We start from the raw sequence: 25384 nt of genomic DNA on the forward strand, positions 1-25384 counted from the left end.
TATTTATTTATTTATATTTCTTCATACATTCTTATATAGTTCTATACTGTGTATTGTGTATTTTGTTGTACAGTTATTTCATTTTTAACCTTAAATTTTTTTATATTTTATTCCTTCCTAGTTAAATTTACCCTTTTTAATTTTTCATATTTATTTCCTATCTTATTCATAGCCTTTTCCTTTTTTTTATTTAGGTCACGAGCAGTTGTCCAAGCATTTCACTGCATATCGTACTGTGTATGACTGTGTACGTGACAAATAAAATTTGAATTTGAATTTGATACAGCTCAAAGGAAACACTTATATTTTATCTGCCCAATGATAATGCCTAAGGCCTTCTCCAATATTATAACAAGTGCAAATAGGCACCAGAACAACAGTAAGTCTTTTCTGTGCTAATATCCTAAACCTTAAAATGTGAAAATTATCCAGGCAGCCAGAGATATTATTATGATGACATCATTTATAGCATCAGTTTAATACAAGAGGAAGAGAGATGGTTCGTGCGATCAAGCACCTGCCATTGTTATACATTTCACGTTCTTAATTTATAAGAGGAGAAAGTGAGAGAGCAAAAGAATGAGACAGAGAATGAGGAAAGGATGGTGACAAATTTTATTGACAATTTTAAACTGGTGTTTACAGAGGATGTCATTATCGCTAGGTGGTGTGAGGCTGTGTGCCTGTTTAGACACCTGGCTGAAATGTACAGGGAAGGGACTCTCTGAGCACAGTTAAATAATTGGTTTTAACAAATGGCTATTTGGAAGCATTTAGCTCTTAATTAGACCTACACTATATTCTGATTATTCAACCATTTCTTGGGAGTCACTGAGTTAACACTGAGTTAACACTGAGTTAACATGCTCTTTCAAAGCCCTGAGAGAAGGACGTACATGGAAACATTAAATTTGCACTGATCCATCCAAAAGAAAAAAAAGAGACTAGTTGTCAATACACATTTTAGTGGTTAGAGTTGTTCAAGGTTAACACGAGCAGAAGGTTTTACTCAACCTGAAAAAATACAAACATCAGATCAAAACAAGAGTTAAAGCCATTAAAATTACTTCGTTAAATATCTTTGAACATGTTGTTCTCAAAAATAATAAACAAAGTAAAGTAGCTCATAAGAATATACGTTTAATGACCCAAAACATCAGCAACGAAACCTAAAACAGAGCAGATGAGAGCATGAACCTGCTGAATCTGTTATCTTGATAACAGAAGCCAAGTGTACACTGTGAACGTAAAAGCAGTTACCACACTGCATTAGCAGCTCAGTGATATTCAACTTTAATAACCACACTGTTGCATTTTCTCTTCTGCTCAGAGAGACGTTTTACTATTGGCTATCTCCTCCCTGCCACGCTTTTCTGATACGCTCACTGTTGCTGTTGTTCCTCAGATTTAAAAAGAAATTACTACAAGCCATTAATTCTTTCTTCAAATCTTCCTTTTAATATGTTACACCCATTCTGGGTTTTTAGATGGAGATAAAAAAAACCCAGAGCTTGCAAGTCATGTAAAGGTTAGTTCATTCAGCAGAATGTGTAATCAAGCAGACTTATCTATTTCTGTTAATCACTAGATCCTCCTTTAAATGCGCTTGCAGAAAGGTAAGAGCCCTGCTTCAATGATTATTTACACAGGCTGTTTAAGATTTACAGAAAATGTGCTCCTAGACTGGTGCACTTAATCTGAAACAAGGTAGGAAAGATTTACAGTCCTCCTGCAGCTTTGAGGCCTGTACTGCTGTACAATTCATCTACCTCTCCTGACAATCTAGTGGGAGCACTATGGGTTTTATGTCTAGGCCTTATGTATACCTCTGCCACAGCTGGTATTGTTAATTAAACTGTAAACACAACTTATGATAAAAAAGGAATGTCTAGTTATAACCAGCACAAACCAGTTTCTCTAATATCTGATTCAGGTGATACTGACTGAGGGGGCATGTACTGAGCAAAAATGCATGTTGTTGTTATTATTATTATTGTTTTATTATTATTGTCATTATTGAATAAGACACTGGCAAGACAAGAAATATTACCATAGCCAAGATAAAATAGGGGAGAGAGTTTTGCTTTCGCCTTCTAATTAAATCCGAAGCTAAAGGAAAAAACGTCCAATTCGTGACTTCAATTTGATTCCTCTCAGAAATAGCTATTTACAAAGAGCCGTGTTGTCTCCACAGTTATTATTAGGTCCAAATATCTGTCATCGGGAGCCATTTCAAACAAACATGTAAATCAAAGCAAAACATTACATTTGTAATTGCTGTTAGCAAGATGCACAAATCACTCATGTACTCAAATACTAACTCTCTTAATTATAGTAATTTATCATCAATTTTAACCAAATGGGTTCAGCTGTATTTCTTCTTCAGTACGAATGCTGATGTAGAAACAGAAAGATTATACAATTTGAGCAAGATAGGACCATGTCAAATAAACTGTCCAAAATGACTGTAGGATAATTAAAGTTTAGAATCATGAACTAAAAACAGTGTGACCATTTCTCTCTGAATCTCTGGATATGTGGTTAAAAAAATCTAACTATAGAAATCTGTGACATCTTGCTTCATATGAATCACATCATATCACTTTCAATATAAAATTAACTATAAGAGTAGATATATTTGTTGTTGTTGCTTTTATCTGTTTAGAGAAAGTCCATTGAGTTGGCATCAGTGGGAAATGTGGCCAAATTCTAACTGTGATGTAAGCCCTAAACTCTATTACATGACACAGTGCAAGTGAAGCGTTCAGCTAGCGGCTAGAGTCTAGACACACTCAGCCAGTTCACTCAGCAACAGAGCTCCAGCAATTTAAGTATTACGTAGTTTTCTATTTTGTAAAAATGAAATAAAGTAAAATGAGGTATCTTCTAAACACAAACACAACTGGACTACAGTATTTAACAACACCAGATTCTAAAATCGATGGTGTTTTGCTTCTATTGCATTTTTGCTGATATATGCAACAAAACAAATAATTCAGGTTGCATCACTGTTGCTACTCTGGCACTAACATAATAATGGAAATGTTCCCAGTTCCTACCAGACTTCAAGGAGAAAGAAAAGAATATAATAATAAGGGTACCTTACCAACATGTGTGGTAACATGTGATGTGACTGCTTATGCACAAGATTGATTTTTCTAAGCGCAGCCTCTGGCAGTCTGAAGGAATGCAGTATAACTAGGTTAAATATGTATGTGAAGACTAGCAATGGGAACGTGAAGTGTGTGTGTGTGTGTGTGTGTGTGTGTGTGTGTGTGTGTTTGCAACATGAAAAGGATATCTGTTTGCCAAAAATGAAGGACCACATTCGATGAGCTTTAGTGGCAGAGTAGTAATTTTAACACAAACCTTAATATTTCCCTGACTTTAATGTAGTTTAGTGTAACAAAACCAACCATGGTGTTTTGATATACCAGCTCATAAAGACTACAATCCTGCCAAAAGTGTAAAATCAAAAATTGCATTTGTGAGCAGTATTTGTCCATAGCTAGTGGCGCACTGGCCATCAGGTGTACTGGGACAAAATCTGATTAGCTGGTTTACTGCCAAAAAGTCCATAAAGGCCTGCCTGTCCCTTACTGATCCTCTTTATCCGCCTGCCGTTTGGGTTGTGCATGAGAGCATATTGTTTTCTGAATTTCTTTCCCAATACATCCCTGTTTAAAAAGGCTGTGTTGGAAGACCGCAGTTAAAGAATGTGGCAATCTGGACAGAAAGGAATATCACAAGTTATTAAAAAGACAGTGATATAAAAAAGTATTTTTGCCTTTTCTAATTTTCTTCATACGTTTCAGATCATCAAACAGTCTTTAATGTTAGACAAATATAAAAAAAATTAATTATAAAATGCAGATTTGAAAAGATGAATTAATTCACCAAAACTCATCAAAACCTACCTTGACCTATGTGGAAAAAGTAATTTAGCCCTAAACCTAATAAGTGGTTTTGCCACTCTTGGTAGCAAGAACTGCAGTCACACTTGCTGCTGTGTCCTGCTGTATAACCCAATTGTAATTGAGCCTTAGGCCATTAACTGATGGGCGGACATACTCCTTCAGGAATTTCTGGTAGAGAACTCAAAGAAGGAATTCATGGTTCTCTCTATTACGGCAAGTCAACGAGGTCCTGAAGCAGCAAAGTAGCCCCAAACCATCACCCTACCACCACCATTTTGACAGTTAATATGATGTTCTTTTTATGAAATGCTGAGTTTTATGTTAGCAGTAGCAGGCTGCAAACACTGTTCCAGATTTTCTCCATTTGTGGACAGTTGCTAGTCATAAAGCCTTAGAAGTGGCTTAGTAACTCTTTTCAAAGTGATAGATATAAATGACTTTGTTGTATAGTATGTTGCTTTTTGGGATCTTTTAGACTACTTCACATTGTCTGACAGTGATTTCTTGATTTAACATGTCTGGTTGTGTGTGACTAGTAAAATTTAACTCAGCTTTCCAAAAAAAAGAGGTTAAACACTTTTAATAACTGCATGAGGACCACATAGGACCAAATAGGTTTGGTCCTATGTGATCCAAAACATTTCAGTGTGACAAATATGCAAAAATAAGACATCAGGAAGGGGTAAATACTTTTTCACAGCACTCTAAAGTCTTGGATTGGATTAATTAAACTCTATGCTGTTCATTGATCTTTTATATGAAATGGCTGGATGAATGTTGTGATATTTTACTACTACTTTAAAAAAATGGAACCATTTCAAGAGCTTTAGTTTTTCATTTAGCAAGGCCACACTGAAAGCTACTCTTTGACAGAATCTTGATGGTGCATCACTCCTTGAGTCAGTCTCAAGACTATAATATCAACCAATGAATTATTAAACGTTAAGTGATAAAATTTGAATGGCCTAGACTGGGTGGCCATTACACATTTTTCCAGGGTTATCCCTCTGTACAGGTCAACAAAAAGCACTTATTCTGGGAGCACTTCAATGCAACGGTTATAGAAGCCATCCTTGGCAAAATCTCACAAATGTATACAATCACTTAAAATGCACTTGCCTCTATTTTATTTATTATACTAGGCAGCATAAAGATCACATCGAAATACTAATTACCCACTGTGACTGATCTGATGAGGAAATTTCAATATTGAAAATAAGGGGTTTTAAACTTCAGTGCTACTCAAGGAAAGCAGCATCAGAAATGTAAATCCTAAACTGCTATGCACCAGCAAAAAGCTGCTGTAGCCCTGTCTGAACGTCTCTGTTTGTTCTGCAGTGCAATCTGTCCCACCAGCTGTAGAGAAGCCAGGATAAAAATGCCTTAGTTGAGGATGATGAAAGATTTGTCCTAATATTGGGAGAAAACAGAAAGCCAGTTGTGAGATTCTCAGTGGAATTCATGACACTGATCAGCGCATGTGTAACTAATCACATGTATGTTACTGCTTTGTCTTTTCAATGCTGACTGAGACTTCAGCTGTTTGAAAGGAGATGCACTGATAACAGTCATATTGTATAATTTACTTAATGCAACCAAGGGAGGGATGGAGAGATGGATAGATGGATGGAGGGTGATAGATAAAATACAATGTGCCATGGTTATAATGCAAAGGTGCCTCTGCAAAATAAAGCAACATATCAGACAAGTTTGAGTTATTGGAACGATTTAAAAACCCACAAGCTGGAAAGGAAGTGGCGTTTCACTAATTTATAGGAAATTCACCTAGCCTGGAAAGAGTTGATTAATTTATTTTTTTTAAATGCCCACTGTGAGGCTCATACTAGCTACTATTCATCATTGATAGAAGAAAAGAAAAACGACCCAAGGTTCATAGCCACTCTGACAAAGAGCCATAGCTCTGTTGAACCTTGTATGTTCTTTTCTGTGGTAATGATTTTGTTAACTTCTTTACAAATAAAGTTTTACTCATACTCGCAAAGGCATCATCAAGTACAGCAGCTTTATAAACTGCAAATTTTAATTTAAACTCATTCGCTCCTATTGATCTCTCTCAGCATCACCATGTCTACAAACCGCATCTGTACAAGACTGTTCAGATAACTCAGATAAATTAATGGTTCATTTTTAAATATGATCAATTTATTTTAGATTATGTCTTGATGCATGCTCAATCATCCAGGAAAGTAAATCTCCAAAAGTTGGTTCTGTTCATCTGGATGTAGCGTTTTGTGGGAGAAACGTTTCGTCACTCATCCAAGTGACTTCTTCAGTCTCAGCTGACTGCAGGTTTCCCCAATCTTATAAACAGTACATTTGCATAATGACTGAAACCAGCCCACTGAAGGAACAATGGGCTGGGAGGTCAGTTCCTTAATCTTAATTATGCAAATTCTCATGACCATTGATCAAAAACCACTGATCAATGGCCATGAGTACCATTCAGAGAGAGTTGGGGAATGGCTGCAACCACAGCATTGTAAGATGGCGAAAGATGTACCCTTAGGCCCCCTCCTCGATTCAGAGATGGTCTTTCCCTTTTCACGTAAATGGCCTCCTTGACTCTGCGCTCAAACCAACGTTCCTCCCTGTCCAGGATGTGTACATCCTCCTTATTGAAAGAGTGTCCACTGGCCTGTAGGTGTAAATAGACTGCAGAGTCCTGGCCTGACGAGGTAGCTCTTCTGTGTTGTGCCATCCGCTTAGCCAGAGGTGGTTTGGTTTCCCCGATGTATAAATCCTCTACTGTTCAGCTGGCTCACAGCTAGGGGTCCTGAGACAGATGCCCTCTGTCCATTGAAGATGAGGCTTTAAACTTTCTTTTGGTTCCCTTTTTCTATAGTTAGGGCTAGATCAGGTGACCCTGAACTCACTCTTGGAGATTTGGGATCATCCACTGTGAGCTTCTCTTTTAGTTCCCACTTTTTATACCTGAATATTATTGATATGACAGTATTACATATCATTAATTGTCGAATTTCTCCTGCTGTTTATATGTTGTCTTTTTTGTTGTTGTTGCTGTGGTTGTCTCCATATGCTATTCTTTTCTAGCTTCACTTTCCCCTTGACAACCAAGCCATTCACATAGAAAACTGATTATAAAGAATATTTTAATTATGTTCTCTCTCTAATGGTGTAAAGTCTTTTCCTTTCAGTATAAAGCATCCTGAGACGGCTACAGGCATGAACTGGTGTTAAATATATACAACTGAAGTATTGAATTGTAATCTGGAAGTAAAACAGTAGTGAATATGGCAATTACTGCACAATCAACATGACAGAAATAAATCTAGGTACAATATTTGCCTGAAAAGAATTAGGTTTTACATCATGTAACATTTAGTTTGGTACATCTCTAATAAATGAAGAGATCAGGGTGATAGATAAATATCTGCCACTGTGCATGTTTGTTTTTCTCTGTACGGCAGGAGAATGTAGCTGTCATGAGGGTTATTCCCCTGATCCCGTTCATAAGCATCTCTGTGTGCGCAGCGACTGGAGTCGCAACGAAGGGTAAGTTGTGTTGTGTGTAGTTATTCCACTAATATATAGAGATTCACTTGTACTTTACAACCTTACGCATGACTTCAGAGCCGGTAGTACAACCACATCATTGCACTATATTAACTTTATCTAAAATAAAGGTGAGCTGTTCACTGTGATGGATTTGCAGTTCTCTGCAGGATGATCATCTCAGTATTAAAATGAAAAGAAACTTAGAACGCTTCCTACATGGTTTGGAAAATAGCAGTTTGTAGTTAATATGATAAAACATGCACTTCTACCAATACAGGCTTGAAGAAGTAGTCTTTTTAAAGGGAATCGGGTGTATAGGTTGAAGAAATTAGAAATGAGAAGCGACGTTATTGACAAAAAAACAAAAAAACAGGAGTGGAGGGCTGAGATGAAACGCATGAATGGGAAAGAAGTAAAGTCACTGAAGAGTGCTTGACAGGCACTGAAATGATCCCTCTGACTCTGACCTTGTTTGACACTTAGCTGGCCTAACCCATCATTGGTCTCACATTGTTACTCACCAGCACCTGTCATCCCCTGGATTCAGTCCAGTAACCAATCAAATGCCCATTGCTTTTTCTTTTTTTAAGAGTAGCAGCAGACACAGTATAGTCTTGTACAGCAGACAGAAATGTTAATTAAATGACAGTTTTTCAGTTTTTGTATTCAGATATGTTTTATACATAATATTATATACACTTTGACGTACTTAAAATGCTGAACTAAAAGGCTTTGTGCATGAAAAACAACAATATAAATGAGAAGACTTGATGGAATTACATAAAAACATCTGTTAGATTATTTTAAAAATGCTGATAAATCACTGTCTTTGATCATGCATTCCTTTATCGTCTTTCCCCTGTCAAGTCCATGGCCATATGCTAACTTGGAGAAAGGGTATGACCTAGTTACAGGAGAGCAGGCCCCGGAGAGAATCTTCAGGTAAGACCCTTCTGGTGCACCTCCTCAGCGCTTGACTTGTGCTGGCCATCTGTGGACTCTGTGGACACACAATGGAATGAAAGTGGCATTTCTTGTGTCATCTTGTATGTGTGTGCATGAGTGTGACAGAGCATGGAGATGAGCACCTGACAGATGCACATAGACAAAGGCAAATGGACACACAAGTACACCCCATGGTGGATCTCTCTGAGTGTGTAGAGAATAGCCCAAGGACCAGGCCTGATTGGATTCCTTTAAAATACTTTTACTGGCATTTTTGTTACACTTCTCATCCTTGATGGTGTCATTATGTTATTTCTTTTTTTTCCCAAGAAGTGTAAAAATGAAAATCTCAGGGTAAACCTGATTATAGAGATTTAAAAGAAAAAGCTGGTCAATGTGGTCAATTTTCCCTTTAGTTTTGCTTAACTGTGTAACTAAAGCATGGAATGTTTAAAGTTTTGATTTTGTGAAATCTTTCTCGATTTCATGCTCTCTACCCTTCCAATACGTAGGTAGGAACAGCTCTTTGTCACAGTTATCTCACTCCTTATCTCAATGACCTTGCAGCGTTTGCCAGCCACTGTGAGTCCACTGTAAGAAATGAGGCGCTAAAGGCAAAATACCAAGCAAAACCCTGTTTCAAGTTGGAGATAGGACTCGGGCATCACTAGCACACAAAAGCAGCAACTAAACTTTCATAGATTAAGCACTGTGTCAGCCAAGAGTCTGCGAGAGAAGAAAGACGAAGGACACCACATACACATACAGCTGCAGAACACAAATAGATTCAGCCGTGAACATGCTGATACAGATAGTCAACAAAGTGAGTAAAGATGAAGCAGTTTTCTAGCAATGCTGTTCTGGGGAGGAGGAGAAAAGACTCTAATGCTCTTCAGCTGGACAGTCTTATGACAGTGAATAGAGGAGCTAAACCAAGTGCTTTCACAGATGGGGAGTTTTATAGGAAACCAGGCTTGCTGCTTACATTTTCCTTGAAAAGGAACAATGAAAAAATAAGCACCTTGTGATATGAAGACATGAGGGCCCCATAACAAATGTCTTTAAGAACTGAAATTTGTTATTTTAGTCAATATATTGACAGCTGTGTTTTGTACAAGTTGATGGTTTTCCATGTTAATGTTTGGAACTATGATCCAAATGAAAGAAAAGTATGGAAATAGTAAATGGACAGGTTCTTATGTAGTGCTTTTCTACTCTACTGGAACATTCAAAGCGCTTTAATCAATTTACCTCATTTTCCCATATTAATACGAGCACTTTTGTTCTGTGCCAAAGTGCAATCTGTCTGACGTTCACACACGTTCACACACGTTCACACACGTTCACACACGTTCACACACGTTCACACACGTTCACACACGTTCACACACGTTCACACTGATGAACACATTAGAGACCACCTTTTTTCAATGCCAAAGGATACTTTGGCATGCAAACTGGAACAGCCAGGGATCAAACCACCAATCTTCCAATTGGTAGATGACCTGCTCTACACCCTAAGTTACAGCCGCCCAGACCTTGTACCCATTCATGTTTGCCAGGTTGTAAGGGTTGTAAGTCAGCAATATTTAACTGGGAATAAAGTTAAATAAAGTAAAGATGGTGGCGAATGATGAAGAAATTCAATAATATATTTTATGCGAAGTAAAACGAGAGATTGATAGCAAATACATAATGCGAACCTTCTTGACAGGCCCTGTTTTTCTGGGATTTTGTGGCCTACAGTACCTGTCCAGATGCATTTGAGTGCATTATGCAAAGCTAAAATGTGCTCTGCTATTATCATATCTGATGTTGTGTTTTCCCCGGAAACATGTCTGCAGGGTTGCCTGTTATGGCTATTAATCTTCACTCATAAGAAAGGTCTCTGGCAAAATCAGATTATATTCATAACACCCTGACCAGGTCATATAAACTGCATTCATAAGCAATGAACTGGACTTACATTGAAGGAGGAGAAAATATGTTAAGCAGTGTTGAAACAGTATTATCGCTATAAGCTTGAACTTATTTTCTTGTTCACTAAAAAGGTTTACTTGACTATAGCATATAGTCACACATAGTCTTCATAGTTAACTTTCTTCTTACAATAATTATTTAAAAAAGGAAAAGAAAATTACAAGAGTTTTTTTAATGTGTTCAAATATCTTTATATGTTTTATTCTTCTATTCTATCACATAATAAATGATGCAAATAACTGAGAAATTGCCCATGATCCGTATTAAACATACTTCAAATTCTACATGTGAGACCCTCACCACACATCTCACATTTTAAACATATGTTTTTCATTGTCGTTTCATTGTTTCATTGTTGTTTTCATAGAATCTTTTGTATGTTTTTCTATCTGCAAATACTGCTGTGTTTGCACACAGTGTGTGCTTTTGTGTAAAACAAATTGTGGTTATGTGATGGTAATGCAACTGGCATTTATGTCTTGTGATCATGCCAACACAGATCATTCTACAGTCTGGGCCAAGGGCTGTGGCTGCCTGTCAGCAAAAGCTTTGTTGTGCCACCGGTGGAACTGTCAATCAACCCCATTGCCAGCTGTAAGACAGACGTGTTGGTTACGGAAGATCCAGGGGAGATCAGGTCAGTCTGACTCAATAACAAGTTGTGTCCAGCAACTGAAACAACCGGGCGCACTACCAAAAATGTACAGCTGGAAGATATTAAGAATGCTTTGGAGCCACAGCATTTTTTTCAGACCGATACGTTTTGGTTTACTTGACATGAAGTATCCACGTAGGTACTTTTGTTGCAAATCCCCTGGTTGACTGATGAAACAATTCTGCACTCATTTTACATTTTCACTTGTTTCTTCACTTTTTCCCAAAACACTTGCATTTCTATTCGGCTCCCCCGTCTCTCTGTGTACCTGGCCTGTACCGCTATACTCGCTGTCTTTGGAATATCCCCTTCCTTCTTTCAAATGATCTAAACATGTAAAGTACAGTTCAAGTACGACACACCTAAATTAAGCATACAGTATGTAGTTATATAGTACTGTTGAATTAATTCTCGATTACCTGTCACAGGCTGGCAAGCTGTCGAGGGTGGGACAGGTAGGTGGGATAGGCTCCAGCACCATCACCCTGAAATGGATAAGTGGGAGAGAATGGATGGATGGATAATTCTTGAACACATTTGAACCCCTTCTGAGCTTCAATTTGCTTATCAAAATGAATTTAAATAAAATCAAATATCACATCTTTAGTATTCATGATCCCTTAGCCATTCAAAACATTTGAAGTAACATTTGTCACTTCACACACCGGGTTCTTATGCTTTTGACTTTTGACGATTGTGAAACTAAAATGTCTGCAGTTCACATTTTGGTTCCATCATCTCATAATATGACACCAATGTGGAACCTCTGATAAGTAGTTAAAGCATGCTAGGCTGGTGAAAATGTGTACGTCAGCTCAGGTTTCACTAACAACGTCACTCTGGCTTCTTGGCTAGCATTGTGTTAGCGTGCTGTCTGTGCAGATGCTTGCAAGTGCATATACATACATGTACACTTGAAAGGAAGCACACATGCATGATGCTAATTCTAACCTTAACCCTAACCCTCAAGGGAAAGCTATTCTTCGGTGGCTACAATTTACAAGTCTTTATCACACAGCTTTGAAAAAGTATATCAGGGCAACTATGTAGGAAAGTTTGTTTGACTGACAAAATTATGTTTGTTGCCAGTGGTAAATGTTTTTATTTGAGCCATTTTAAATTATAAATGTATTAAAATTATTAATAAATTATTAAATTAAATGATTAAATTGTAAAACTTTACTCAGATTAAAATAGCTTATTTTCATTTTTACTGTGTATAGATAACAGGTCTACAAACTCAATTTGTTGTGGCAGTTCAGTTGCTCTGATAAGGTATCATGGCCAACTAAAAAAATTAGCTAATGCAGCAGAGTTCACTGCAAAAGGAAGGTTTTTGTTGTTTGGTTGTTTTTTAATTATATAATTTCAGAAGCTTTACATTTGAATAATTGTTTTGTCTTTTGCATGTGTATGACATCAATATTGTAAAAAGCCATTTAATCTTATAAAAAAGTGTCTGATCACTCTAGCATTTCTCAAACTCCTATAGCCGTATCATATATTGTATGCTGAAAGTGTCACAGGTAACACTGCACCACAGAAATCAACCCATAAATGGAAAAAAACAACCTGATAAACATCAGAAAATGTTCACTTTATCTAACTGGTGGATTTTTTTCAACCATCTCTGCAGTTTTGTTTTTGATATCAAATTTTCAAGTAACTGTTTTGTAATACAAAAACTCTAAATTGGAGTAATTACAGAGTACAAATGTTATACATTGCTGCATAAATCTGTTTTTCACAGGCTTTATGAAATTGCCTCAGGTGCACAGAAATCCCAAGGCAATTGTACACATGCTTATTTTGACGGAAGTGGGAGCATGCTTCTCGATTAATTAGCCCAGGTTTTTCATTTACTTTGAAATACTGCTATAATCAGTGATGTGGGGTAAAAAAAAAGAGGATATTTCTGTAGAGCAAAAACCGTTTACAGCCATATTTCTGCCACATGCTGATCAGATCAGATTCTGAATATTTATAATTGAATCGTGAAAGATCAGCCTTTCCATTTAGCCAAGAGGAAAAGCAATTATTTTAAAGCAATTATCTCCTTTGTGCATTTTGTTTTTCTTGACTTAAGTGCCACTGTTACTGCATGATGAATAGATCTTGGTGGGTTAAGCACAATTTTAGTTGGAAATTGAACACTTCAGAGAGAGCAAGAGCTTAGCTTTTGTTTACTTTGCAGCACAGGGGTTCGATTTAGGTTAAGGTGTAATGTGACTTTATGAAAGTGCCATTTTCACATCCTGAAATTACACCTATAGCTGCTTTTCGAAAGCACATTCTGCCTCTCACTATGAAAGCTGTTGTTGTTAACTTCTAGATGTACTCTATTAGGCTATATCTAAGACATACAGTATTAAACATTAACCCTTACACATAGAATCACAACCATTTACACTCGCCATCCAACATTATTTTCCATGTTCCAAGACTAATTTTGAAATAACCCCTAGAATAATAAGTCGATGTGCTGTATTTAGTTTATGATTCGTTTTCATAACCACTGGAAACTAAACAACCTGTCACACTGTCATGAATTATGCAGGCAGCTCATTATCCAAAACATTTTTGTGGGACAAAGTCCTATGGGAGCTTTTGGGGTTTCTTGCTGATGTTCTTTCCTTAAGTGCTTGTGAAGGCACTGATGTAGTCAGTTAGTCATGATAGACATGTTGATGTTGAAAGTGGTGAAAAGTAGTGTAGCTCTGACTTTTAAAAGTATGCATCTCCATTTTCCATTTTACCACTGTCATTCAGCTCACAGACACTGTATATATGCATATACATATATGCAGTATATAGTGACAGTCATGGTAAGTGTCAACCTTTAACTTACCTTTTCATGCTATAATATCCTAAATCACTTTAGGCGTCTTTCTCTTTTTTAAACCAGCTTATTATTTTTCCATTTCTTGTATTCCTTCATACAGTGACAAATAACTTTTGGATATCCTTGGGAGCGAGCATCGAAATCATAGAGTAATTCATTTTTGTTCCTTATGGGTAAGCAAATTAGGGCATGAATAGCAGTGCTGCCTCAGATAAGCAAAGTCAAGGCCAATCTTGGCATGTTCTTTTTTTCTGTGTGTATCTGTGTGGGTGGGAGTTTTGTTACTTTTTGTTATTATTATTATTTTACTCTCATTTTCTCATCACAAAAGTGGCAAAAATAGAGACAGTCTTTACTCAGATACTCTGTTAAGTTAAAGTGAATAGTACAGGCTCTTAAAAGTACTCTAAATAAGAAAGTAAGAAGTATCTCTTTAAAGGACATTTCTACCAGCTATTTATTTGTTTTTACAAAGCTAGCCTGCATTTTAGGATAATATATTATCAGTAAAGTAATATTAGTAAATCAGAATACAAATGTTATTCCGATCTAAATTGTAATTTTTAAAAAATGTACTCATCTTGTATCTGTTATGCAGGACACAACCAGTGAAGCAAAATTAAAAAAACAACAGCTCAATTTTCTCGGCCTTACTTTGTAGAGGATGACTTTGCCTCTATGCCTAAACAGCAAAATGACTATAGTCAAGTGTTAAACTGGAATTCAGCAGGAGGGAGTACCCAAGGTTTGTTGTATCTTCAGTTGTAGTGGCTTCGTGTGAGGAAAACACAACTCACAATAAGAAGCAATAAGGAAGCACACACCTCTACCAAAGCGGCTCGCTCTCTGGGAAGGATTTATTTGTACCTTTTAAACATATTTTAGGAAGTTTGTAATGCAGTGAAAACAAGTTCAAAGTGCAGGTGTTTGTCCTGTTGAAACTCCTTTGAATATATTTCACATTATTTTGAGTATCATTGTTTATGTGGCTATAATCCATGTGCAGCATTAATTTCAATGTTTGAAAAAATAATACTAATAGAACACCATATATGTATCAAAGTTATGTATTTAAATGATTATAATCTTTTAAATGCAACTCACTTGTTGTTGTCAGTCTACAAACCTATTGTCATTTGATATCTTTTATATCTATATCACTGTGAACTTCAGATCGATCTATTTATTGACCTTGTGATATATTTTAAATCTTTATACTTTCTATAAGGTAACAATACACACCACACAAGTTATAAGGTTTTTTTTTATTTTCAACCAATAAATCATTAAGTTGACCTTGAAGATCTTGGTGGATGCAAGCCATTGCTAACATCATACCACTCTTCAGCCTTTTATCAGAATTCAAGATTTTTTGAGCTGCTGTGCTTACAGGCGTAATGACATGCACATCAACAGGCAAACACTATCAAAAACATAACTTCCTTTGCTGAGGTAATAATTTTCTGTTGGTAACTCCAGTAGTTTTTTGTGTGCATAATGTGATGAGCTAACCTGTGCTCCTGCTGCTCTGAGGTTTACTGCTCATTGTGAATAAACTGAAGGCAGCAATATGTAAGTAAATGTTACATCCCCTACTAATTGTTTAGTATTTATGCTGTCTTCATATCAGACTCTCTCCATCTCTGGGTAAAGTTATGTGTCGTTCTGTCCCAGGGAAATATAGCAGCTGTATTTTTAGCTAGCAACACACTGTGCGACAGATTGCACACAAACAGTTTGTATGTTTGCTGATATTTGTTAAGGTGATAGAAACATTTCAGTTGAAATTATAAAAATGTCCTCTTCATTATCACTAGCAAGATGATGAAGTACTGTGACCACAACTTCGAGACATCTGCATTCATTCTGGCCCTAGTGTAGCGCTATAAATGATACATCAGTTAAACGATTTTGTCTCTTTCATCCCTTTGTGTACGATAAGCTCCAGTGATGGAGGAGGTAAAAGTAAAAAATTTCCACAAGAATAAACTCAAGTAAAGTAACTGAAAATTGATTATATCCCACCACTGTTGATAATAAAACACATGTGAGTTTTAATGACACAAGATTTAAAATACAGTATGTTGCTGGAATGTTTGATACATCCATTCATATCAATACACTGCAACAAAAAGTGTCGATGCAGAAATAGATTAAAGAGCCTTCCTGATTTCTCTCTCAGTACATATATTCATGGTAGTTTTAAGTGATGCACACTTTAAAGGGGAAAGCAAATAACCTCTTCTGTTATTCATCTATAAAGGAGTTTTTATATTGTATTTTACACCAAACTGTCTATAAGACCATCAAAATGTATTTCAGTTTTTCTCCCTTTAGCCCTAACCCTTAAACTTCACATAGTCCCTGGTATTTAAAGCCAGACGCTGGAAGGAAGATTATTTCTGGCAAACATCAATACTATATTTCTCTATATTTGTTTGCTCTTAGCTCTGGTTCATTATTAGCATCAATTAGTATAAAATTCATTATTCAAGAACCAAAGGTGTAAGTACAGTACATGCAACATTTTGAAATTGCACATAATTCATAAAGCCATAAAATAAGAGCCAATACTAATTTATTTATCTACATGGACTTCTTTGTGTGAGCCAACTAACAAGCACAAATGGTGACTTAGCTATTAGTAAAGACTGTCTTTATCACTACTTTCTGTTTAATGTAAACACATGTTATAGTATTAACATTCAATCTGGGATCCATGTACAAAGCCTAAACATTTTTTTTGCACTGTTCTGCTGAGTTGAGTGTTTGATCTTGTTAGCGCATCAAAAACTTAGCGTTGACATTTAGGTTGATCCTTTTATTTAGCTCAATGCATTCAATACATACAGTTCTTTTTATTCAGTTCTCACATTGTCATATTTTTGTTTTTTGTAAGTTGTTGATATTTAAAAGTCAATTCTCCAACTCACTGCCTTACTTACTGCAATTTAAATCTACCCAGTTATCGCATTTCTACTGATTTTTGTTTAACCGAGGTCAGTATTCAGAAATGTTTCATGGAAACCTAAATACAAAATGATTTAGGCCCCTAAACTGATCTTGAAAATAGGATTTTTGTCAATAAGGAATAATATAGTAGCTGGTGACACCTCAAGCTAGTGATTAATGATCTCACTCAGCATGATCAAGTGAACCATCAAAATGTGCCATTGCCAATAATTCAATACAACTGCAACTGTGAGTTTCAGCCCAGGAAAAATGGACATAAATTCACTTCCACACTCTCCAAATATACGTCAAAAAATGTTTTACAACTACATAGTCAAATCAAACAATTGATGCATCAATCTTTAAATTATCACTTACGTTTACCTGCTTTTTTCATTGACTACATTTTTCCCTCAGTGATTACAGAAAGCCCAAAGAAAATGCACTCTATTCAATGTCGAAAGTGCTTGATGAGAGTCAGCATATTTGTGGAGAGCCAGGGCAAGAGCATTAATCAAGTGCAGGGGCAGACCAATAAGGGGCTCTGTAATCATGCTGGAGCAGCGCTCTAACTTTGAGCAGAGTCGCCTGGTCATTCATCATCAGGAAAAGCAAGAGGCAGAGAGAGAGATTAATAACAAGTACATTAGTCAGTGTTTAGCTGCAATCATTGGGCTTCTGGGTCAGGCAACAGTCACAATGCCAAAAGAGATGATCTTGATTAGGTAATGGTTTTGAAATGGATATAAATTATTTACAAATCACTGAAACACTATTAAATTTATAATTAGCAATTGTTAAAAATCGGGTGGTGGGAAAACACCTGTTTTAACATCAACTTGTTTAACACGTTCTCTGCCTGACAAGCCTGTCTGTCAGGCAGACCAGTTTACCACCCAGGCTGCTTTATTCCTGTAGCCAATGCAGTATGTATAAAATGTAGTTTGACAGGATCTTGCTAAAATAAGCAAGGCCTTCAATGGAAAAAAAAAACCATCATCTGCACGGTAATATTCAATTTAGCCATGCTGTAAGGTCTAATGCTCCCCAGTACTATCACAGATGATGGATTTTGCATTTTATGAACAAGCTGGGTGGTTTCTCTCATCTTTCATGCAGAGGACTGACCCTCCATGATTTCAAAAATAATTTTATATCGCAGGAATGCTTTTCACTTCACCTCATTCCATCTTAAATAAACCTGGCTGCAGAAAATGTGTTGTCTTTCTAAATATTATTATTATTATTATTAATAATAATGATGATGGATTGCATTTATATAGCGCTTTTCGAGACCCTCAAATATATTATTGTGGCATTTTAGAGTTTATAAGTTTATTTTAGAAGTTACATTTCTGTTTGCACCAAAACATTGTTGCTTTCCTGAACCTGTTCTGTGTTTTCCACTAAAGGATCATTCTTTGTTTTTACATACAATGGCACCTTAGAGTCATATTCGATCGTGAGCATTCAAAACTGCCTTTCTGCCTTGTCTACGTCCTACAAAGATTTCTTCAGATTGACTGATAGAAGACATGATGAAATACCAAAGAAAAATTCTGTCTCTGGTTCATCTTGTATCATGCAGTTTTTGTTTGTTTGCCTGTTTTTAAACTTGCTATTTACTAAGTCTATAAGAAGAACTGGTTAGCATGCATCTCACAGCTTAGGTAACCCGTTATTTTTATCTGCCTCACCTTACCCACCCTCTGTTTTCGTCTGAATTAAGGAGTCATTTGTCAGTGCTTTCAGTACCTTGCAGAAGGAAACTGATGCTATGAATGCCACGTGGTGTTTTTAATTCAGAAAAACTCTTTTTGGTTGTTTGTTTGTTTGTTTGCTTTTCTGTATTTGTTTTTAATTACATTTTAGCGCAGGACAGTAGCAGTACTACATTTCTCTGGCCTCAGAAGCAAGGAGCTACCCACCCTTCTCCTGTGAGCAATTACACATACTTGACATTGACATTGAGCAACTGTCTTAGTTGTAAACTTGCCTCTCATCCTTTCCTCACTGTATGTACCTGTGTGTAAAAGAATATCGTGTGTGTGTGTGTGTGTGTGTCTATAAATTGATGTGCAAAAGTTTTGAGCCCCACTCATTTCTTTTTGATTCCACAAAACCAGATCAATAATTCCCCAGGCTTTCTGAGGATCTTTTGAAATTTTTCTTTGGACATTGACTGCTTTTTCACTCGTGTTCAGTCCAGTACCTGATGATTTTCACAGGAATGTCTTTTTCGTTTGCTTGTTGGTTTGTTTGCTAAGCCACCTATTGCCAGCCTGTGAATCATTCGAGCATAATGAACCAGTTTTGGTTCAAAATCAACAAAAAAGATAACTCAGTTTACAGGCATAAAATGGTATTTTTGCGCCAACGAGGTTTTTCCCAAACACCTATAAACTGAAACTGTGGCAAGGCGCAGGCATAAAAAAAGCAAATGAGCAGTATCTAAATGTGATGTCCATAAGAAATAGGACACAATCCAGCAAAGACCTGACACAGGACATGCGAGATCAATCTCCCTCTTCTGCTCATTCATCCACCAATGTTCACTGAAGCCTCATAGGAAATGGTGTCAGTGGAAAGGTGGCTATTCAGAAGCTAAGGGAGTGAAACAAAAGGAACAAGAGGAAAGACTGAACTATTCCAAACTAGTCGGAAAATCACTGACAACACGTATAATGGAGTGATGAGTGATGAGAGAGGTAGAGGAGTGAGTGTTTACAACTGCTTCTGAATACCTAAAGAAATTACAAGAAGCTTGGCTAAGAGAGTTCAGGATATATTGCGTAAACCAAATATTGACTTTCAAACTTGCTTGAATTATGCAAATTCATTTTTGTCTTATATACTGCATTCCAATTTATGTTTGACCATGTTTCAGTAAGTAATAAATCATAAAGAAACTGCTGCACTTGTTTCCTATTTTCCAAGTGAAACATAAATAAATCAGGGTTGGCTAAAGTTTTGCACAGTTTAGCAGATAGAGCTGCATAATGGAAGCATACAAGATGTAAATTTAAATTCTATTTCCCTACCTTGTATATATTCGGTATACAAAATAAACCATGTATCTGCACCTACTACCCTTTTTTCAGGCATATACACCATGTTCACTCAAAAGCCGAACAAGCAGAGCGTCTTTTAGTATCCAAGGTGACTCATGTTTCCTGCTAAGGAGTGTGGCATGTGCATCCAACAAATTCAGTTTTTATTAATAACCAACCATGCCCTTTAATCCAGACTGCCCACTAAAGATGAGTGTGATGTTATGCAAGGTCTACATTTCATAAATGAAGGGTTACTGGGTCTAGTGGATGGGGAAAAAGGTTCGTCTTTACATGCTTGCATAAAAAGTGCTATAGAGATATCTTCAACCACTACAGTTTCAAATGTCAAAGCTTTACAAACTGAAACGTCAATCCAAGGATAACAGGCCCTGTCAACAAGAGTGTTTTAATTATCTGTAACATATAACTTTATAGCACTCTTGATGCTGTTTTAAGTATTTGTAATATACATAAATGAATTTTTAACATCCAAAATATTATGAAATAAATATACTATTTAGCTTCTGCTGCACTTTGGCAAACTCTTTCTCCACTGTTTGCCTGGATTTTTGGTTCATGAAAATCCTTGTTACTTACCATCCAAAAAATAAGCACATATGCGCAAACAGCTGTAATAGTTCTTCTCTCTGCATTATGCAGCCACATGATGGTGACCCTCACATCCACCTGGAGAAAGTCCAACTGTGCAGCACCCAGCCGGTGATTTGTCAGTAGTACCCACATCGATCTGGCAAATCTCACGATGGACAATTCCTGTGTAGGACCGAGTCCACCGTCTATCAAGAAGTTGGTTCCAGAGCCAAAGCTGTGAATAATGTTGAGCCCAACTGCATTTTGTTGGTACCTCTCAACTTCACACACTAAATTAGGCACCTTCCCCAAAGGGTCGTTAAAGTCGATGTTGTAATGGCGAACTTCCTTGCCATTTTCTCAATGACAACAGCTGTCTACTCTTTGCCGATTAGGTGTTGCAGTGATCCCACCGTTTGACTTGCAGGGTCCTTGGCTCTGGAACAGTGGACCTTCTTGTAAGATAATCATTGCCCTGCTTTTCTTAAGAAAGAGATTGCTTAAGAAAAAAAAAATGAACAAAAAGGCAACGTGAGGTTCTTTTAGGTATGTGAAGTACGTTTAGTGACACCATGTCCCAGAGTTTTTTCTCAGTAATTCCAGCACACTAAATGTGTGTAAAAGAGAAAAATACATCTTGTTTCCTGGTTGGTTTTCAGACTGCATGGACCTGCGTATATAATTAGTGTGCAGAGAATCATACGTCAGAGTCCCTGTGCCTAAGGCCAAACGGACACCCCGATGAACCCTCCAGAAGGAGTAAGGAGTAGTTATAAATAATTAACCTGACCATAATCTTCAAAGATATTGGAACTGTTTGGCAAAGCTCTAACTTTCTATTTGTTTTTGTTTTGTCCCTCACTTGATAATCCTTTTTTTAACCAAAATAATTAAACTTTCAATGTGGAGAGTTGAGATTGAGGTCCTCTTCAAGCCTGCTGCTCTTTCTCTGGATAATAACAATTAAATATCTTGGCTTTCACATCCCACTCTTCCACAGTGAAACAGTTGATGCAGTTCAGGCACCTTTCGTTGTAAGAACGAGATCTAAGTTTGTTCGAATGGAGTCCTCCTCCGTTCAAATGTGCATCCAGGATGTGTGGGCGTTCTTGTACTCGAGGTAGACAAAAGAAAAGAAACTTCATAGCAGTCGACTGCTTTGCTCAATTTATAGCACAAATTAAGTCACTTTTGGCAAACCCATGTGTTTTTGTCAACTAATTAAAAACACATTTAAATACTGTTCCTAAACTTTCTTTTTGTTTTCTTTGTGTTATAAATAAATGACAGCTGCGTAGGACTGACAGTGGATATTACTGCTTCCAATGGCTACAATACTTATCTACGACTATAAGCATCAAAATATCTGAAAATGTACCACCAGTAAACAAAGAAATGTGAAAACGTTCAGCTGCTGTAAAAGTTCACATCAAACGGTCCATATGTATACATAATTATATAATAATGGACTATATAGCGCTTTACAATTCCACTATTTATTCACTCACTCACATTCATACACTGGAGGCAAGCTACAGTTGTAGCTACAGTCTGTGGCCCCTCTGGCCATCACCAGTAGGCGGTAGGTGAAGTGTCTTGCCCAAGGACACAACGACCAAGGCAGACAGAGCTGGGGATCGAACCGGCAACCTTCCGGTTACAAGATGAGCTTCCCAACACCTGAACCATGGTCGCCCCATATGAACATTAAAATGATCAGCATGTAGCTGGAAAGATACCTTACATTTAGATTTCACCTATAGAAAATAAATAAAATAAACAAATAAAATAAATATAATAAATAATAAATAAAAATAAATAAATAGACAAAGATGTTTAGATAAAACAGGTTTCTTATTAGAGCTATTTTGCTAGAGTTTTGTATTTAACATTCAGTATGTGTGACAGTGAGGACAGCGAGTCATTTGCTACTGCCACACTATGTCAGAAACATTTTAAATTTGCAAAGTAGACAGTCCCAATGTGTCAGTCAGTGAACCATAGTACTGCACCACGAGAAAAATGTGCCAATTATTTTCCATATGTAGCATACAGTGAAACTAAATTGAAAACAGTTATTAAACCTAAACAGTCCCTTAATCGAAAGAGTTATTCCAAATCTTGATAGCAGACGCTATGAAAAAGAAATCATATTGCCTCAGTGAAAAGGTGGGTAGACTGTGTCTAATATCTTGTCCATAAATTCTCGCTTACATCAATAAGATGCTTTTCATTGAACGTTCATAGATTTTTTTTGAGGCTTTGCATTTTATTTTCTCTTAAAGTTGTGAAGGTCAAATGTAGTATTTTTCTCATATTTTTTTCACTATCACTTCCAAGAGATAAATTACTTTTTGATGGTTTATACCCACTTTAAAGATGGCTTATGTTGGACATTTTAATTCAGTGAACAGTAAAATCAGTGTATCAGTTACTGATTCAATGGTGCCTAAATACACATGCAAAGACACAGAAAGATAGCCGTAGTGACATTACTTCACAATCCTCCTCCTAAAGCAAGTCATCTGTCTTCCTATCATTCAAAATCTTGTTGCTGTTTCTAAAGTCAAGTCACCCTCACAACACACTGTGGTCCCTGTGGTCCCATTGCAAGAGATAGTGCTTTGTTTCCTTTCAAACAAAAACATGGGGTTTGCTTGCCCCTTCCTTTCCTCTGATAGTAGACATAAAGCATATAGGCATGGCGGAGCATGCTAAACTGCACAGAGCAATGAGCTTGCAGCTTTGGTGTGCCACATTTGGCAGTGGAAATGATCGCACTACTGTCAGTGACACATATATATATGCAAATGTGGGGATCTCAAGTCAGACTTCATCACAAACTGACCTGAAAACATACTTGAGTTTGTTTTTTTTCTAGTTTTGTTAACGTGGTAGTGGCATTTATGTAAGAATGGAAATGTCTGTCTGTCTGCATGTCAGACACTTATAGCATACAGTGGATAAAACTTGCTTACTTTGGCCATCTTTTAAATCTTTCGACATTTCTGGTTGTGAGTGAAATATCTAATAATTGTGTGATTAGGTTAGAGCGGTGGTCCTGTACTTCACCTGGTAGAGTGCCCCAGGTACATTATATGGACAGAAGTACTGGGCCGCCTACATATTACACCTACAGAAGACATGGAAACCAATGCCATGAAGCTCCAGGCGCTCAGTTTTTCAGCTGATGTTAATGCTGGAGGGGATTTGGAACAAGCAGAGTGTTTCAACCCTGCCCTGTGATTTTACATGGTCTGCCACTGTGTGGTTGAGTTGTTGTGGTTCCTAAATGCTTCCATTTTGCAATAATGGGATTTATAGTTGATTGTGGAAAAATAGGAGAGAAGTATAATTTTATAAAATACATTTTCATTTGAATTTAATTTTATTTAATTAATTTTTTTTTTACGTTTGTTGCCATGATGCCAGGTCTCTCTTGGAAATGAGATTTTTTACCTGGATAAATAAAGGACTAATAATAATAAAACAATTTGTAGTGTTAAAACATATGCAACGATAACTGAACTTTCTTCTTGTAACCCTTACTTTCTTCAATTTCAGGGAAGAGGCCATGATGTCCACATACTTTGAAAATGTAGAGGACCTACTGGCATCTTTTGGACCTGCCCGTGACTGCTCTAAAGATAATGGTGGCTGCAAAAAGAATTTCAAGTGTGTGTCTGATCGACAGTTAGACTCATCTGGGTGCATGGTAAGCAGATGGTAGTAGACTTGCACTACACTATTAATGCTACATTCAAGCCTTCGTTTATGCATTCATGCAAATATTAATCCTTCTCATTTTCCATGTGTTTTATACTGTATATAACTGTGATATCTCCAACACTTTCATATTTTGGAGTATGAATCAAGAGAGAGTGAGAAACTATATAGATCAGCCTTCAAACTGCCAACAAATGAAATGAAATAAAAAACCATCCATCCATCCATCTTCTTCTGCTTATCCGGGGCCGGGTCGCGGGGGCAGCAGCCTAAGCAGAAAAGTCCAGACCTCCCTCTCCCCGGCCACTTCTTTCAGCTGGCCTTGGTGTTCCCAGGCCAGCCGAGAGATATCTCTCCAGCGTGTCCTGGGTCTGCACCAGCGCCTTCCCCTGGTCCGACATGCCTGGAACACCTCACCCAGGAGGCGCCCAGGAGGCATCCTTGTCAGAAACCTGAACCACCTAAACTGGCTCCTTTCGATGTGGAGGAGCAGCGGCTCTACTCTGAGCCCCTCCTGGATGGCCGAACTCTTCACCCTATATCTAAGGGAGAGGCCAGCCACCCTTCGGAGGAAGCTCATTTCTGCCGCTTGTATCCTCAATCTCATTCTTTCGGTCACTACCCACAGCTCATGACCAAAGGTGAGGGTAGGGACGTAGATCAACCAGTAACTTGAGAGCTTCACTCTTACGCTCAGCTCTCGTTTCACCACGATGGACCAGTAGAGCGTCCCACCAATAAAAATAGATAACATAACTTTTTATATAGCTTTTCCCTACTAAAAATGCTCATTAAGAATTTTAAAGGTAACAGTCATCACTTCTATAAGTTTATTTTCTAACAATGTGACTTACCATCAATGTATTTATATCACTTTGCTAACATGATGTGTCCAAGTAATTTAATGAAAAAACAGAATTCATAAAAGACTAACATAAAATCAGGAAATCTGTTTACTGTAATGACAATCACAACTGGAGCAATCAAGAAATGGTCCTGTAGTATCTGCACTTTACTTCTTTAAGCCCTTTTCCATACCACTGCTATACTTTTAAATTGAATATGAATAGATAGTGAATGAATCTGTTGTTGGCACCGTCTTCCATTCATCCTTTCTGCTTCTTAAGCCTTAGTCACATTTTACATGTAGCGTTGTAAAGTGCAGTGCAAAAGTGAATTTCTTGTG

General features: G+C 37.1%; 1 protein-coding gene across 1 annotated transcript in view; it reads left to right on the forward strand.

Annotated features, from left to right (window-relative positions):
* Nucleotides 1-25384, forward strand: part of astn2 (astrotactin 2) — a 284181-nt gene that overhangs the window by 142869 nt on the left and 115928 nt on the right. Inside the window, exons 8-11 of the mRNA XM_013909139.1 lie at nt 7367-7451; nt 8322-8396; nt 10879-11016; nt 24037-24187. Of these exons, the coding sequence (XP_013764593.1) occupies nt 7367-7451; nt 8322-8396; nt 10879-11016; nt 24037-24187 (449 nt within the window). The remainder of the gene's footprint in view (nt 1-7366; nt 7452-8321; nt 8397-10878; nt 11017-24036; nt 24188-25384) is intronic.

This window comes from Pundamilia nyererei, unplaced genomic scaffold (genome assembly GCF_000239375.1).
Source record: "Pundamilia nyererei isolate P.nyererei 1_Seehausen unplaced genomic scaffold, PunNye1.0 scaffold00002, whole genome shotgun sequence".
Classification (NCBI taxonomy): domain Eukaryota; kingdom Metazoa; phylum Chordata; class Actinopteri; order Cichliformes; family Cichlidae; genus Pundamilia; species Pundamilia nyererei.